Source organism: Botrytis deweyae (assembly GCF_014898535.1).
Source record: "Botrytis deweyae strain B1 chromosome Unknown BDEW_004, whole genome shotgun sequence".
Classification (NCBI taxonomy): domain Eukaryota; kingdom Fungi; phylum Ascomycota; class Leotiomycetes; order Helotiales; family Sclerotiniaceae; genus Botrytis; species Botrytis deweyae.
In genome coordinates, this window is record NW_024066211.1 from 1,568,700 (window position 1) to 1,585,762 (window position 17,063).

The following is a 17,063-nucleotide window of genomic DNA, read 5'->3' on the forward strand; positions in this document are numbered from 1 at the left end:
AAATTCAACTTTTTTTTATTAAAATTTATATAATTTTCTATATTCAAATAAAATTTCATTATAATAAATCTAAAGACTTTCTAAATATATAAAAATACAAAGGTTGAATAATGGCTATTTTTGATGTGTTTTTGAGCTACGGCCCTTATTTTTTGTCTAGTACTGTACTGTGAAATACATTTTCCTCTTTATTTTCCCTACCTAAACATATATAATACCTTTTCACGATTGTCTGAATCCAGATCAAACATCAACCTGTTCTCATTATTTCTAATTGCATGGGACATTGTAAACCAATTTCACCTCAGAAGCTTTCTATTGTTTCAAATGGAATAGAACATTTAGAGTGAAATTTTTCTGACAATACTCTTCAATATCTCAATTGAAACTTGACAATCAAATTCCCTCTCAGTCTCAGATAAGCCAGATATTATGAGTGTATGATATAGGTAACTCATAGGTGATTGACAAATAGTAAATCGGGGAGGTGATTAATCTCATTTGTACAAACTTCTTGAACACAAAGCACAATTTTAACAACGAAGCATAAAATAAATATCCGAATCCAAACACCCTTTGAATATATATATATCTATCTATCCCATCCTGCTAGATGATTATCTATCATCTATTCCGAGAATGCGTTTCCGAATACAAAAAGACAACTATGACATATCGTACAAAGTAGATATACCCATCCATACCCATACCCATATATATCACCATTCAATCCACAATCATCTTCATCCCCATTCACATTCCCACATCCATCTCTTCTCGATCCCTCCATCCCCCCTCCCCTATCCCCTCCACTCTCTCACCTTGCAGATACAACACCCTTTCAAAAACTCTAAACCAAATCGCTCGTATTCTCATCTCATCTCATCTCATCTCATCATCTCATCCCACCCCATCTCATCCCACCCCATCTCATCCCCACCCATCCCATCCCACCACAATAAATCCCACCCATTCAGAATTCTATTTTTCGCTCCCCTCCCTCCTTCATCATAACTCACTCACTCACTGCTAGATTAACACTTTTCATTTCTTTCACTGTGTATATATATCATATTACATGAATTTCCATTCAACCCTCCAGCTGAATGGATATATTCAAATGCCGAAGTTGAAGCTGAACCTCTTTCGGTCTCAATTTCGATCCGAGATGAGTAGCCAGTCTTATAAATTTAAATTTAACACTTAAGTCAAAGACGGATGCTTAAACTGTGTAACCTTAGGACTTTAGACGAAAACTTTTGGGACAAACTTCTCATTTAATTATTCGCAATAGTTCAGATAAACATGACTGAATATCCACATTGTGATCAGAGATTCAACACTTGCATTCTCCTGATCAACCTCTCATCCTCAAGTGAAAAGCCACTGGGGAAACAAACCATTTCTTTTCAAAAGTATCTTGCGATCACATCGTTTACAATCCATAGCCGATCAGCTTCAAAGCTTTATTATTGTGTCATCCCTTCGTTGACTATATCCAAAGTTGACAGGAATCTCAATTCCATAGCAATCTGCAAACATGCTAATGATTCCTAATTCTTTTTCAAAAGAAGCTCCAACCAAAAATTATAATTTTCGAACAGCCAACCAATCGCCTTGAAGAATATCAACCTAATGTCTTCCATTTCCAAAACTCCCCTGTGATAAAGAAAAGCTGGATATGATTTTCCCACCCCATCCCGTGTTGCTCAAGAGCTCAGTAGATCCTTAACACTCATTCCTCGAACCCCACTAAAGCTCGTACCTCTACGATCTGAATTAAGCATCAATAACGCCGCACTTGCTTCCTCATCTATATCCCTTTGATCTCTTTGCGGTATGAGAGCAGGACTCGTGAGTGCAGATCCTACCGACGCAATACTTCGAGCATAATCATAGACTGAAGCGCCTAAAGCGGGAGATGTGGTTGATGAGGTACTGAGACTATAATGACGAGAATCCGTTGAGTACGAGGAATATGAATCCTGTCTTTGACGAGAATCTTGTGGGAGCATGGCGGGCGATGTTTGTTGGGATGGGGGTGTAGGTGTGGTGTAATTGGTAGATGGATTTTCGGAACCAGCCATTTCAATATCTTCTTCTGATTCACGTGTGGAATATTCATGTCGCGATGGATCATAGCTCCCACGATGTGCTGATGGCGGCAACGTAAATTCTCCAGTGCTTGCAGAGAAGTTGCCCCGAGCATTCTCGGCCTTCAGCTTGGAAACACAATCTTCGAGATATCTCACATAATCGATAGACGCCTTTCAGATATTAGCATGTGAAAATTGATAGGATATCTATTTTATGACTCACTTGTAGAATTGCTAACTTGTGCATTTCTCCTGTGCAAGCTGGTATCATGTCTTTCAATACACCAAATTCCTCATTCATTTTAGACCTCCTCCTCCGCTCAATCAAGCTATGTGCAGTTTTCCTCGCAATCTTTCGTCCAGCCACACTCGTTGAGGAGGGTTGCTTCTTCTTGGGCGTATTTGAGGTAGGTTTCCCACCGGACTTCGTATTCTCTGCGGGTGTATTCATTATCTCATCACTTTGCCCTCGAGGTTTCATTTGTATAATCTTTCGGGATCGTGTAGGCGGAGGCGGTAGTGCGAAGGAATCTTTCGCAGTGGTTTGTGCAACCGTTCTTCGACGAAGCTTGACAGCTTCACTTGCGGGAATGGCTGGAGAGATTGGGGAAGCGGGTTGATATGAGGAGGCAGATGATGCTTGGGTAGAGGAACTGGTTGGTCGAATTTCCACTCCTGCTACAGCAGGAGGAGGAAGTTCAAATGACATCTGTAGCGAAGAATAATTCGAACCATCTTTTCCCTTGATTTCTGTTGATGAAGCTGGGGTGGGAGGATGAGTTGGGCGAGGCATTATAAAATGAGGTATTTAGGTAACTTGACTTGGTCTTGTGCTCAATATAGAAGGTCCTACCGCGTATTACGACAAAATTGACCCTCTTGACTCAAATTGAGGTAAATAATTTCAAGATATGGATAAGAAATGACTGAAATATGGCAAAATGTCAACTTTTGAGAAAGAGGCGCTTTGTAAAGAGCTTGAGGGTGGTCAAATGTTAGGAAACATAAGATAATCTCATTCAACTTTGGAGAATTCAAGAGAATTGGAGAATAATGAACGAAGGAGAGAAGAACCAAAAGGATTTGATCTTGCTGTAACACGACCTACATTATATCTTCGAATGATTTCAAAGACTAGCACTTCCGGCAGCTAGAAATGATATCGGAAACAATCTCATATCTTTGCGCAACTTTATCGAAGATCAATTGCGAGTTTCACGCCCCTCAAGGACGATATAAATGTCGCGTGCTTCATTCGATTGGTTATGAGGCTTTTATTGATGTTGCTCAGATTATGCTGACCACTGATATTGCGAGTTGACAAAACGTGGTGGGTTTGGTGAGATGAGTAAAAAGACTCAAGGTTAAGATTTAGGTAAATTGGCACGTGCTTGATAACGATTGCTGGTTTGTGCGTAAAGCTGGAGTAGAGTAACCTAAGCTCACCGGGAGTGAAAAAACCTAAAATATGAGATTACGCAAGATCATGCATGCAATACTGGGTTTAATGCCATAGAGACCACACACATATTGACAGAAACCACAATCTCTGCGATTCCCAAACCCATCAAATTCCGCTCCATTGTCCAGAGTTTGATTCTGTACAGAATAGTGGTTACGGCAATTTCATCTACTGGCACGCGTTAAATTTTCACGAGCTTGGAATTGTTGTCCGGCATTGATTGTACTACCCTACAGTCTGATCAAAACGACTCTGCAGCAATTCTAGCAGCTCTTCGTTTACGCTTCAGGAGTGTTCTTCTTGAACGACAGAATCTAATCTCTCCGAGAACTTAGACATTCATTGAGTCGTTGGAGTCCCTCTGATAATACGGAACCTTCTACAGCATAGCATATGCGAAACCAGCCTGGCTCTGTATAGTGGTAGCTTGTCCCTGCACTGAGCGAGAGACCAACTACTTTTAATCTTTTTTGGAATTCGTTCTCTGTTTGAGCATCGGCATTTGGACAAAGCTGCGCGAATACAAACATGCCTGCTGTGGCAGGAATGAATGCGATCCCGTTAGCCAAAAGAAAGTTCTTCACCCTCAAATATGCTTTTTCCAAGATTGCACCGTTATGAACCACCACAAAGTCTACGTTTTCCGGTCGCAAAATGCTTCTAGTTGCGAAGAGACTAGCGGCAGAAGAAACCTGGCCGTGAACTGTGAGAGCAGCACCAAGACGAACAGCCACATTGTTTTGACTAATAATTGCACCCTATGTCTCCATATTTGGGATTAGTGGTATGCTTTGGGGGATCAACAAGGAGATAATAAACTCACGAGACGTATTCCACTGCAGCCAAAGTCCTTGCTAAGACTATAGAGAACGTGGACAGAACTTTCATTGTAGTCTATTGACAAATCCGAGATAAAGTCCTTTTTCTTCTGGAGTAATGCATGGTTATTATGGACTGATAGCCCATACACTTCATCGGAGATGTAATGCAAGCCACGGCGATCACACATGGCTAGCAATGCTTGCAATACTTCCTTGGGATAACAACATCCCAATGGGTTATGCGGGTTACAGATAAGCATGGCTTTGACGGGAACTAAACTTTCATCCATGGCTTGCTCATAGAATTCAATGCTCTCGACTGTGAACAATTTCTCCAGAGGAATATGCACAGGTAGGACAACAGCATCTTTGTGTACAGATATAGCAAGATCAAGCCCGGACCAATATGGTGTGGAAATCATTACTGCATCCCCTGGATCGCATAATTGTTCTATCAGGGCACTCAGTGCGCCGCTGGCTCCTGGGGCAAGTACAATTTGGGAATCTTGTACTGAGCTCCTAGGGTTAAATACCCCAGTTGTGTTGATAAGCCCAGCAATAGCTTTTCGAGCTTCTAAATTGCCTCCTATACCTTGATCGTATGAAAGGTCCTATCTATTCAGCATCATAGCATGTACAACTCAATTCGAAGTGGTTATGTGAATGGCACTTACACATCCTCTGATCCCCTGTTCTGATTTCTCGCAATTCAAAATACGATCTCTGATCAGATAATTTTCTGTAGTCCCAAGATCGATCAAAAAAGGATCATTTTTCATATGCCGATCTAACAAATGCGGAATCAGGGCTTGGTTTCTTGTCTGACACCTTTGAGATGGTAACATGATGGTGTGCAAAATGACAGATTCAAGTGTTGAATTTTTTTGGGGGGGGAGGGGGGGGGTTGAATCCATTGATGAAAGTTCTAATTCGGACGAGTAAGCGTGTTTGTTTCGGCTAATATATGGCATTCAGTCGCCGATGAGGAAATAGCCAGAACAATCAGTGCCAGGCTAGCTAAGATAATCCAAAGTACTATTTCCGGTATCTACTTCGCTGAGTCAAGATAAGCGTCTTCCGACCTCGACCATCTCTCGCATTGACAATCACCCGCAATTTGCAGTACCAGCCTCTGCAAACATCGAGGAAGCTGTATGAACTGCGTTTACTTTACATTTGTTCATTGTCGATGGCACTCCCGTTATACAAGTCTGTTCGCAGGCTACTTTCGGAATATGTTGCAAGATTACTAGTAAGTAGATCTTGAAGTACAATATGATTGAATAGATTGTTGATTGCATTGCAGGATCAGCAAGCCTACCAGGCTAAAGCGAAGAACCTCGTCGACTCAAGCAAAGAGAGCTCGTCTATTGAATATGAGGATACGAGCCCTTCACTTTGGGATGACGACATCGGCGCTATGCTTTCCTCAATGCTACAAATGGCAGGGTACACCCCCCGTATGAATACCTGCCATCGCGAAGTTTTTGCAAGTTATATAGCGCCATCGCTCGGAGTGCACCCCAAGTTACTAGGCTCAAGCGAAGGCTGGAGGAGCTTCATGACAGATGACTTCACTCCGGTCGAGTTGAGCTGGCGTTGGTCGCCCTCTTCAGAATTACCTTCTGTTCGTTATTCAATAGAGCCTATTGGTTTATGTGCTGGGTCAACCCGCGATCCTTTGAACACTCAAGCAAGTGTTGACCTCATCGCCGAGTTAGAGAAGCGCAGCTCAAATCTATCGCTTGATTGGCATCGTCATTTCAGCAAAACTCTTCTTGTATCGGGACAGGAGTCCAAGCCTTGGGAAATCGGGACTTCCGAAGTTCCTCACAGTCACCTATCTCAAATATTCCTTGCATTCGATTTAGATGAGAGCTCGCAGTTGAAAACTTATTACCTACCCATGTGGAGAGCTGCATCATTACAGAAAAGTACTTTGATGGTGGTTGGGGAATCCATCAAAAGTCTCGCAATCTCATCACCCAATCTTGGTATTGCTTTTGATCTTATTGCGCAATATATTGACTCGTGTGCTGTTGGCAAGAAACCTCGGATCGAAATAGTGAGCACGAATTGCACTACTTCATCTGATCCCTCCATCAAAATATACTTGAGGTCACATGAGACATCTTTAAACAGTGTCATTGATACTATGAATTTGGGAGAACGGCTTGTAAACTTAGACTCTTCTTTCTTATCTTCCCTGCAAGAGCTATGGTGTCTTGTGTTAGGGATCTCTCCCTCAGACGTATCCTCTTCCCTTCCGGAAAGGACTCATGAGACTTCGGGTATACTATACTATTTCGAAATCAAATCCAGCTCTGCGTTTCCAACTCCTAAAGTCTACATTCCTGCGAAACATTACGGTAAAAGCGACCACGAGGTTGCTAAGGGTCTATCTACATTCCTGGAGCGGAGGGGCAAGAGACTGGCGAATGAGTCCTATTTCGAGGGTGTGGCAAGTCTGTGGTAAAGTGATCTCAGTTATTGTTTAAATTTTGGTCTCGCTAACTTTCTCAAATAGTTCTCATCGTTCACTGTCAGATGGATTGGGAATACATACTTACATAAGTTGCGCACCTAAAGGGCCTGATTGCACTATTACATCATATATCAACCCCGAGATTTATCATACCTCGCGGAGCTTACGAAAAGAGAATTAAGTGAAGATCGCAGATCGGATTAAACATATCATTTCGTAAACTATCACGAGTAATTTTACATATCACATGCCATTATTTGTGGTCCATTCTAACTGATGAGGGCCTTCGGCCTTTATTTTTCGACGACCGCCGAAGTAATGTGAGATTAAGATACATTAAATTCGAATTGGCAGAAAAAAACTGTTTGCCCAATACATGCCTTCCAACAACGCCTGTAATTTTAATTGTTCACAATGGGCTTCATTTTGATTTGCATCTTCATATTGGTTTTGATACTGGGGTTCACCACTAAATGGCGTTACTCAGTTTCAACATTTTTCGGGGTGAGTTTTGCCCCCTTAATTAGCCAACAGACTGTTGATAACCCAGGCTATTCTCGCCATAGTATACAAGATAGTAGATTCTCAAGGTCAGAAGATACCTGGGCCATCATGGGAATGGCCGCATGGCCAATTTGTGGATAAATTCATTGATGGAAAATCCAAAAGCTCACTTTGGTATGGGTATGGGCCTGTGTATCGAATATGGTGTCGTACCATACCGGAAGTGTATGAAAAGTCTCATTCCTTGATAGCTTATCTGACTGGGTCTTAGTGTCTTGACGAGCTCAATAGACATGAAAGAGTTTTATTCCGATGCACGCGTACACGAGAAGTCTCGTTCCAGCAATGGGGGCTGGTATTTTCATCAGATCTTAGGAGATTGCCTAGGTCTCATCAACGGCTCGAGACATAGAAGACTCAGGAACATTTTTGAGTCCCACTTCACTCGCCGAGCAGTTGCTCATCGATACTCTGATATGAATGACTACTCCCTATCTTTCCTTCAATCAATATCTCCAACCGAAGGCAACGAAAGCTCTGTCCTTCATGCATCTAGTGCATTTATGAAATATCCCCTATTGTGTACGGCCGAAATCATCTACGGTCCCATGGAAGGAGGCGAAAAAAACGAACTCTGCGAGATTGGACCTGGGAGATTGAACTTGATGCGATATGTCTTGAGCTATACGTCATTCTGCACTGGTATAACAGCGATATATGAGCTTTCAAATTTCAAACGCCGATGGAAAGATTTCAATGCTAAAATGGCAGGCACGCGAGGGATCTCATCTCCTTCAACGCCTATAGTCACCGCGTGGCGATCTATTGAGCGGAAGGAAGTCACAGAAAATGAAGTCACACTTCTCACCCAGAGTTTTAACAAATTAATGGTTGACTGACTGAGCCTCTAGGTTCTTCAAACACTAGATGAGATGCTCTTCACTAATTTGGACGTCACGACCAATGCGTTAACATGGCTAATAATTCTTCTCGGCGAGATTACTGAATGTCAATCTAAACTACGAAATGAAATCCATGACTCGATTGATATTGAGGCCTATTGCAATCGACGAGACACATTTTTGCATTTTTGTTTTCTGGAAACTCTACGCGTTCGTCCCATAGCAGGTAAGATTCTATGTGCATCAAGAAATAAACTTACAGATAGATAACTATATAATTCTAGCCTTCACAATGCCTGAATCATCGCCAATGGACAAGGTTTTGGGCGGATTTCTGGTCCGACCGGGCGTAAGAAGCTGCGATCAAAAGTTTTGATGCAATTGGCTGATTGTGCTCTTTATAGACCTCAGTCACCATCGACACCCTACAGATAAATAATGGCAAAGAATTTTGGGGTTCCGATAGCGCAGATTTTCGACCAGAGCGATTTGCAGATATCGATCGAAGCGCTGTGAGTAGCCTTCCTGATGGTCTTGTCATTTGAGGTGCCATGATTTGTTAATTCGGGCGATGTAGTTAAAATACAATTTTTTCACATGGGGATTTGGAAATCGTGATTGCCTTGGGCAGCATTTGGCTGAACTTTCAATCAAAATCATGGTTGCCAATCTTGTCAAGGGATATGAAGTCACGATTTGCGAAGCACAAAAGTCAGATGGAGAATTCAGATTAGCGAAGAATAGTTGGGTTCCACTTTCTGATGTGCATATTCGGATATCTAAGTTATGATAAGACAAATTCACATTTAAAATATTCTGCTATCTCAATGATTGAGCCATCAACGACCAAAAGTTGTCACCAGTTCGAAGGAGGCAATGATCTGTGGGAGACCGAGAAGTTTCCGGCTCCATGCTTGCAGTGAGGGATATTCACTGAAGTCAATGCCTGCCGATGCCGCAATATTTTCATTTGCAAACGGTAGGATCGCAATGTCAGCGATAGTAAGGCGGTCGGAAAGAGCGATGTAGTTCTGCTCAGTAATTTGAAGCCGATTTTCGAGAATGGAGTATTCTTTTTTGATAGCATCAGCGAAAATTTCAATCGCTTCCCGCATAGAATCTCCGTGTTTTCGCTTCAACACCAGCCACCAATTTCCTGTTGCGCTGCAATCATCAGTAAACGCCTACGTAAATTTGCTAGTAGTATCTAGAACATACCCCAGACCAGCAGTGTACGACATTAACCAGCTAGAGACCTGTGTTCGTTCAACCAGATTTCTCCCCCCCATAGAGCCCATCATGATCATATTTATCTACTAAGAAGGCAAGACATGAGCAACTCTCAAAGACATTCAAAAGCTTTGGTTTTTTTTCTGGCTGCTCAACGAGATCTTCACTTTCAATGGCTGGAACCATTCTGTAGGGATTGATTTCCCAAAACCATTCATCGTCGCTTGGAGATAGTACCACTTTTACCACATGTGGAATGCTAAGGAGCTCCATCAGGATCAAAATTTTGACAACATGCGCGCCAGAAGTCGGAGTTGCTTCACATTCCGTATCAGATTAGAACACTAGGACTTGGGTAATAACATACCCGGAACGACATAGAGGGTAACTTTTCCCGGGGAGATGCTTGACTTAACATGCGTGGGTGTCTCTTCCTCCGCCATTCTATTGATTTTTATTCGAAGAGGTGCTCTGTGAAATTCAAGCTTATGTTGAAGCTTTGATAGGTGGGTGAAATCACTGGGCATTTAAATTGAAACCTTTTACATCGGCATGTATTTCATCAAAAATAGTCCGTAGTGCCAATCTGAGCCCGAAAGTTCGGTCATATATGCGTGTAATATGTGGAAACTCGGTCTATATTATAGCGCGTCATGCGGAAATTTTTGCTCAGAACTATTTCTTTCATCTAATATACTATTATTGAATATTGAACAGTTGATAATGTCGCCCAATATTCATACATAAGAACATCGTCACAACAATTAAAACCCCCAGAGAAAAGTTCTTACTGCGATTTGATAACTCATTCAACCCCTTTCAACACCGGCTGATACTTATTTTAGACTTACATTCCACCTCTAGTGCGAGATGGATACTGGTCCATAGATATATCAGATGTGCGATCATTGCTTCTCGCGCTTTCACTGCTCACGGCAATGTGGCTAGTAATGGCAATATGACTATCGCTTTTGAGATTCATGGAATGTTTTCCCGAAGACGAATTATTTGAAGCTTTTCCAAAATAACCCTCCTGACTGGGATGAGGATCGCTCCCCAGCGTTTGGCTCTGGGATTTGAACAATAGCGAACTAAGTAGACGCTTCGTATAGGAACCGAAAGGCGAAGAGACGGCCTTGGTGTACACCGCAGGAAGTGATGGCAGGCATACACATATGATGCCAGTCGCGACCTCGAGCATCTCGAAAAGGAAGCTCATCCATGACGACAGTGTGAAATCGGCATGGTTAATCTTGACGAGTCCCACAATGCAACTTATGCGCAGAATAGAGCATACCGTCGCGCTATAATACGTTAGCATGCTTTCACATATTTTTTGAAGGAATACAAACAATAGACCCAAGGCGAAAATGAAGCTTATCTGTAGCTTGCGTGCTTTTGCCATTCTCAACTGCCATATCACAGGCATTGGAAGACTTAAAATTATCAAATCAATGATGATATGAGCTATTCCAGTCGAACCGCAAGCTTTGTTTTGGTCGACGCACTTCCCAGCAAGCATCGGGTTCCACAGCTTGTCAAGTGGAACACAGTCACCCATGGTGCCTCCGAAGAAAGCTATCCACCATGCCACGCATATTCCCATCACGATATGACAACATATATTATGCCATCTCGAGACTTTGAATAAGCGAAGGTAAAAACTCAGGATCGAGAGTTGAAGTAAAGTTACTGCTGTTCCGTAAATTGCACCACTGGTTATCAGAACCTGTGGGAATATAGGGTCAGCGGGTATTCAATGGAACATCTCGTCAGTGTAGAAAAACATGCCTTTAGGTAAATCACCATATTTGACGGCTGTAAGTACTGCGCAGAGACGCCTAAACCACCATAAGCTACACCAATGCATAGAGCAATGTGGAGCCCATATGCAAACGGCTATATCTATCAGTAAAGTTCATAACTATTTTCAAGAAGCGTACCAAAGATGCTAACGCCAACCAATCATCTAATCCATACTTGACTCTAGACAATGTACGTGAATAGAAACGCAAGGCAACCGCTATTGTGGTAAAGGTGAGAGCGATAGTTGGAACAATAATTAGAACAAGTTGAGGAGCTGTGTTAATGTCGACAGAAGGCGCCATGATGCTAGATTCGTCAATACCGGAAAATCTGAGCGTTCAGCACCAGAATCTCGAATCGTGTGACTATTAAACATGTTAGACCTCTCCTTTACAATCCTCCGGCGTTCTATTCAAGAATCCTACGCCGAATCGGTGAATATCGTGTCAGCTTCAACAAATTTATCACTGCCTAAGGCAGGGGAAACGGCTTCGGCCAACAAAATTATGTCATGTCATCTGCGGCATATTGTTCGTCAAATTTGGCAATGCACCAATCAGCCTAGTACCTCTTGAATGTTGAATTCCTTCGAATTCAAATGAAATTTCACGCTACTCTTCCTATTTGAAACATCTTGAAGTTATTTTCAACAACTTGTTTGAGACCAATTCTGGCAAGATGAGTTCCTCAGTTGCAGCTGATCAAGCTGATCCCCAGCGCATCGCTCTCTACAAGGGAATGGAAGTTAGACAGGAGAATGAGTACGAGCGTTTGCGCAAGCAGCATGAGCTTCATATGACAGCAATGAACAGAGTTCTCATTAGAGTACCTCTTCCAAAAACAAAGCCAATTCGTATCCTCGATTCCGCAACCGGCGATGGTCTTTGGATGGTCGATGCCTTGAAGCAGTTTCCGGAGGCTTCTTTTGTGGGAACCGATATTTTCCAGAAGCATTTTGAGCAAATCCAAGACTTGCCAAGTGCGATCACATTCAAGGTCCAATCAGTGATGGACGAATGGCCTGTGGAAGACCAAAATGCCTATGATCTTGTCCATCAGCGTTACTGTCTCGCCATGTTCAGCCCGGAAAAAGAAGCGGCCATAGTGAAACGGCTTTTTGGTTTAGTCAAATCGGGTGGTTTTATCCAATTGGTAGATGCAGATCTTGTATCTTACGATGGCGGAGAGGAACATCCTGGTATGACAAGAATGATGAACTACATGCAGCGAGGATTCACCGAAGCTGGTATGAATCCTTCTCCAGGGCCATCTATTGCGGGCTGGCTACGTGATTCGGGCGCCGTCAATATACAAGAGAGAGTCTTATCTTTCCCAATGGGGTGCCAAGCCGCCACGCTTGAAGATCAGATAAGCACGACGAATAATCTTACCAACATGATTGATAACTTTGCCATGATTGGATCAAGTAAGATAAACAATTCCGGCATAGGTGATTCTCAATGCTGACATCTTACAGAAACCCCAAACTATTGGTACACACCTAAAGAGTTTGAGTCCCTCAAAGAGGCTGTAGTTAAGGAGATGACGGAGATTGGCAATACCTGGAGGTTCTGGGTGGTGACAGGTCAGAAACCAATCTAAAGTAACCGAAGCTTTAAAAACAATGTTGCCCGCGCGCTAGTGTAATCGAGATGCATCATGCACGTCAGATAGTACAACATAAATCAGTCATGATTTTTGAAGTATTCTTTTATACGGTTCTACTCCTCGACAGGCATGCGGCTCCATCGTTGACTTCTGGCACATTTCTCTGGACATACTAAAATATGGCTTGATGTCTTCAAGGAATTATGCGAGATTATTCAAACTGAAAAAATAGATCCTCGACTACTATACCAATAATTTTGAAACCATATTTTTTTGCGAACTTGACACCTAAAGTATCCGGCTTTCTTGTTGGTCATATCGTCTATTGGTGGAATCTTGATGATATTATCCACAGTACGAGAGGTGCTCCCGTATATTACTCGCTCAGGTCATCCATTTTCAACATGAATAATAGCCGATGAGCTTACTATTGCCTATCTTTGTCAAATCAGGTTATGATAACTATCCCTGCAAGGATTATGAGGGTGGCAATTGCGACAGTAGTATTCTGTAGCGTGGGAGTCACAAGTAGTCGTGACTGGATAACCTTTCTGAATTTTTACGTTAGGCAATACCCGTATCTCATTCCCCGCATTGCGCTCGGCAAATGCTACGGGGTTGATTCTTCAAAACGTTACTATGACCGATCGTGTAATTCTACTTCTGCCTCTGCTGCAACATCAAAATTTCGTATCAAAGCAGCCCTGCGGCGTGAAAATTAGTTCTAGTGCCGTAGTACTGTGATGGCATGGCATTAAGATATGAGATTTAGTAATTAATTAATACTGTGTGATGTTCTCTCTTCTCACGTTTCAATCATCATTCTGCACAACCTCACAACCGATCATCGCTTTAAACTCGCCTGGAGATGCCGGAACAACCACAGCCACAGCCAGAAATGACTGAACAGAGCGCTAAGAGATATAGAGCCGCTTGCGACAGATGCCATAGTGCCAAAATTCGATGCTCGGGTGGAAATCCTTGTATAAAGTGCCAAAAAGAGTGAGTATACTTGATCTCACCCTGTCAATGAATTGAGATTCGAGAGAATAACAAATCTTTAATAGTAAGTCGGTTACCCTACTTTCGGGCCACCCCTGTTTTGGGCCACTCTTTCACACCAAAAATCACTTTTTAGGCCTATTAATATCTCTATCAATATTCAATATAATTCCATGAAAATTTATATATATATATAATTTAGATCGATTTAAGTTTATTCTGAAATTTTTAGATTTTTAGGATTTTTCTATATTGAGATCTAGAATTTCAAAATATCGATTTTCAAATTTATATAGGAATCCCATATAAATTTAAAAATCGATGTTTTGAAACTCTAATTCTTAATACAGAAAAATCCTAAAAATCTAAAAATTTCAGAATAAGCTTAAATCGATCTAAATTATAGATATACAAATTTTTATTAAATTCTATCCATAAATAAGAAAGTTATAAATTCCATTTTTGGTGTATTTTTGGTATAAAAAGTGGCCCAAAAGGGGGGTGGCCCGAAAGTGGGGTACCCGACTTAGTGTTTCCTGCCGCTTCAGCGTGCGTGCCAATCTAGGTAAACCAAAAGGTAGTTTGAATGCGAAAACAATAGAAAAGTTGAGAAGGCTTGTCGATGGATCTACGACAGAGACCGAGGAAGTTCAGCACGCAAGAAGTATTCTTGCTTTGAGCAGAAATGGGCGTTTAAGAAGCGAACGCTCATGCAGTATCGGCTCTACAATTGTCTTAGCTCAGTCTCCCGAGTCCAATGGGTCTGAGACATTGAACGAAATCACGGAAACAGCAGAGAAATCCCCAGATCCGTGCAATTCTAGAAGCTTCGAAGATCAATCCCAACGGGCGCTCGACACGTCTTTGCATCAGCAGTACCCAATGCTTGACATGGACTTTTCAATCACGTCAGATATCAGCATGTCCGATATCATGGAACAGTCTGTATGGTTAATCTCGAAATTCTTAGACTTGTACACTGACCACTTTGTAGCTTGATGATTTCTTGGATCCCTCTCTGAGACATCTGCTATCCCCACCAGCTACACATTCACCAATTCACAATGGCATAAATTCCGATTCCTTGCCACTCGGGCATAAAAATAATCAAGATCGACTAGAAGCATTTAACTCCCTCGCAGCCGCGTGTATACGGGGCCCTTTAACACCCACTTCTTCGACACTTGTAAGCTTTGAGAACGCTGGAGGATCAATAAGTCTATCACAGAGAAATAATGATTATCCGATACATTCTTCAAGACCTCCAACGAAATCGTGCAGGTGTATGCAGAATCTCATAGATTGCATGGGTCAGCTTCGGGCTATAGAGCAACGAGAGTCGCCAGTGGGAATAGAGGCAAAACTTCACCATAGTCAAAATGTTCTCACAACTTCTTTGGCCACCCTACAATGTCTCTCATGTTCTTCCGATCCCCAAACTCTTCTTTTGTCCTCAATTATTATGACCACCATGGTTCACTGGGCGGATTCGCTGGTTTCTCAGCGAGAGTTTGCTCAATTCACGGTGAAGTACGGGGAGTATACTGCGTCGGACGAAAATTCCACAATAGTAAAGACAGTCTTAACGGCCGGTGTGTTGGCGAAAAATACCGCAATAATTGATAGTTTTCGAGAAAGAATGGAAAGTTTCAAAGGAGAGGGTCATCAAGCACAGTACATAAAATTGCAGCTAGATAGTCTGGCAAGCTTACTGAGCGAGGCGAGGATGAGATTCAATGCCTCGAATTTATAATTTACACCAGAGGACATATTGAAATTGCCTGACGATTCGTTTCTTACCATTGTTCTATAGGTTGAGATAATCTCACAAGCGGGCACTCTCTCGGTATAATAAATGTCGGTGAGTTTTTTTTTCGCCAGGAAAGCAATAATCACCGAAGGAGACAGGACAATAATCGCATTGGTGTTATGCTAAGTTTGCGATTCGATACTGGAAAGTACCTATAAATATGTTACACATAAAATGGTTTCGGCATTGCGATAAAGAATCAGAAAACAATCATGGACACTACATCCACGACTGGAAATGGCCCCCTCAATGAAAAGGATACCTACAAAGGTCCACGGCACACGGGAGAATACGAACGCCTTAGAATTCAGCATGAGCTAGTCAAAATCAACATGGGCAATAAACTTGTGCTCGCGCCTATTGATTTCTCCAATCCTCATCTTAGGGTCCTCGATTCAGCCACTGCCGATGGATATTGGTTGGCAGATTTGGCACAGTCACTATCCTCAACTTCAAGACTGATAGGGGCCGATATCTCTCCGCAGCATTTTCTTGGAGAAAAACCAGCTAACGTCGAGCTTGTTGTTCACAACATCTTCGATTCTTGGCCCGAAGACTATCAAAACTATTTCGATTTAGTGCATCAACGATTCGTACTACCAGTTTGCAATGATGAAAAGAGTGTTGATGCAATCGGTAAGCTCTTGGCCTGTGTCAAGGCTGGCGGATATATACAACTTCACGATGGAGATATGGAGACAATTCTCGAAGGCCCTGAGTACCAAGCCATGCAATCATTCCGCGATACGATGGCAAAAGCTTGGAGAATGATGGGGCACAATCTCAGTCCCGGTCCAAAACTTGTGGATTGGTTAAAGCAAGCCGGCGCTGCTGAAGCGCACGAAACTATCATTGTAAATAAATGTGGACCGCTTGAGGAGGATGAAGCACAAAGCGAGAGAGCTATTTCGGTACTTCTCGCTCTACTTGATGGTGCCCAAGTCCTTCTTGGTAGTGAGTTATTCTACTATTCTAGGTTCATTCTATTCCAGCGTAGACTAATATATCAAATAGCATTACCAGGCTTCCCATCAGCGCAGGAGCTCAGCCAATTAAGAGTAGACTTAGAGAAGGAGTTGAGAACAGTAGGCAATTGCTGGCGTACTCATGTTGTTGTTGCGCGAAAGGATCCCCAGACTGAAGTTCATGCATCATTGTAAGAATCGCGCATCAACTAGTGGAGATTTTAAACCAATTAATTGTTTCTGATATTCACATTTGGAACGAATGATAAAAGAAGTCGAACTCTCGGGGTTAAAGCCTAATTGACTGCCGTGCATGGCCGTGCTGGTTGTCTGTGATATTTTCGCGAGCTGTGCAAATTCTTTCGGTGCTTA

General features: G+C 42.3%; 9 protein-coding genes across 9 annotated transcripts; 5 read left to right on the plus strand and 4 right to left on the minus strand.

The window, feature by feature from the left end:
* Positions 1–1,231: 1,231 nt before the first annotated feature.
* EAE98_002470 (uncharacterized protein) lies at positions 1,232–3,396 on the minus strand. Its single transcript, XM_038950090.1, has 2 exons — positions 2,320–3,396; positions 1,232–2,267 (listed from the first exon to the last, which is right to left on the minus strand). Exons 1-2 carry the CDS (start codon positions 2,887–2,889, stop codon positions 1,710–1,712), a joined length of 1,128 nt encoding a protein of 375 aa, XP_038813829.1. The 5' UTR covers positions 2,890–3,396; the 3' UTR covers positions 1,232–1,709.
* A 476-nt stretch (positions 3,397–3,872) lies between these two features.
* Positions 3,873–5,224, minus strand: EAE98_002471 (uncharacterized protein; the record flags this gene model as incomplete). The annotated part of the gene is made up of 3 exons (XM_038950091.1): positions 3,873–4,316; positions 4,382–4,990; positions 5,054–5,224. 3 exons carry the CDS (start codon positions 5,222–5,224, stop codon positions 3,873–3,875), a joined length of 1,224 nt encoding a protein of 407 aa, XP_038813830.1.
* A 344-nt stretch (positions 5,225–5,568) lies between these two features.
* EAE98_002472 (uncharacterized protein) lies at positions 5,569–7,045 on the plus strand (the record flags this gene model as incomplete). The annotated part of the gene is made up of 3 exons (XM_038950092.1): positions 5,569–5,631; positions 5,686–6,851; positions 6,907–7,045. 3 exons carry the CDS (start codon positions 5,569–5,571, stop codon positions 7,043–7,045), a joined length of 1,368 nt encoding a protein of 455 aa, XP_038813831.1.
* Positions 7,046–7,278: 233 nt separating this feature from the next.
* On the plus strand, positions 7,279–9,060 carry EAE98_002473 (uncharacterized protein; the record flags this gene model as incomplete). The annotated part of the gene is made up of 7 exons (XM_038950093.1): positions 7,279–7,368; positions 7,415–7,593; positions 7,640–8,222; positions 8,280–8,496; positions 8,555–8,619; positions 8,675–8,782; positions 8,848–9,060. The coding sequence occupies 7 exons, from the start codon at positions 7,279–7,281 to the stop codon at positions 9,058–9,060; spliced, it is 1,455 nt and encodes a 484-aa protein (XP_038813832.1).
* A 49-nt stretch (positions 9,061–9,109) lies between these two features.
* EAE98_002474 (uncharacterized protein) lies at positions 9,110–9,943 on the minus strand (the record flags this gene model as incomplete). Its single annotated transcript, XM_038950094.1, has 3 exons — positions 9,110–9,454; positions 9,588–9,817; positions 9,868–9,943. 3 exons carry the CDS (start codon positions 9,941–9,943, stop codon positions 9,110–9,112), a joined length of 651 nt encoding a protein of 216 aa, XP_038813833.1.
* Positions 9,944–10,347: 404 nt separating this feature from the next.
* EAE98_002475 (uncharacterized protein) lies at positions 10,348–11,608 on the minus strand (the record flags this gene model as incomplete). Its single annotated transcript, XM_038950095.1, has 4 exons — positions 10,348–10,804; positions 10,853–11,229; positions 11,292–11,399; positions 11,444–11,608. The coding sequence occupies 4 exons, from the start codon at positions 11,606–11,608 to the stop codon at positions 10,348–10,350; spliced, it is 1,107 nt and encodes a 368-aa protein (XP_038813834.1).
* A 376-nt stretch (positions 11,609–11,984) lies between these two features.
* EAE98_002476 (uncharacterized protein) lies at positions 11,985–12,908 on the plus strand (the record flags this gene model as incomplete). The annotated part of the gene is made up of 2 exons (XM_038950096.1): positions 11,985–12,732; positions 12,784–12,908. 2 exons carry the CDS (start codon positions 11,985–11,987, stop codon positions 12,906–12,908), a joined length of 873 nt encoding a protein of 290 aa, XP_038813835.1.
* A 1,929-nt stretch (positions 12,909–14,837) lies between these two features.
* EAE98_002477 (uncharacterized protein) lies at positions 14,838–15,669 on the plus strand (the record flags this gene model as incomplete). Its single annotated transcript, XM_038950097.1, has 2 exons — positions 14,838–14,861; positions 14,911–15,669. The coding sequence occupies 2 exons, from the start codon at positions 14,838–14,840 to the stop codon at positions 15,667–15,669; spliced, it is 783 nt and encodes a 260-aa protein (XP_038813836.1).
* A 269-nt stretch (positions 15,670–15,938) lies between these two features.
* On the plus strand, positions 15,939–16,886 carry EAE98_002478 (uncharacterized protein; the record flags this gene model as incomplete). Its single annotated transcript, XM_038950098.1, has 2 exons — positions 15,939–16,680; positions 16,741–16,886. 2 exons carry the CDS (start codon positions 15,939–15,941, stop codon positions 16,884–16,886), a joined length of 888 nt encoding a protein of 295 aa, XP_038813837.1.
* Between the last annotated feature and the right edge of the window lie 177 nt (positions 16,887–17,063).

Bases quoted from the DNA above. Each gene is read 5' to 3' on its own strand.
- EAE98_002470 (XM_038950090.1), bottom strand. From the start codon at position 2,889: ATGCCTCGCCCAACTCATCCTCCCACCCCAGCTTCATCAACAGAAATC. The intron at 2,268-2,319 runs GTGAGTCATAAA...AATATCTGAAAG, and splicing joins ACAAGTTAGCAATTCTACAA to GCGTCTATCGATTATGTGAG.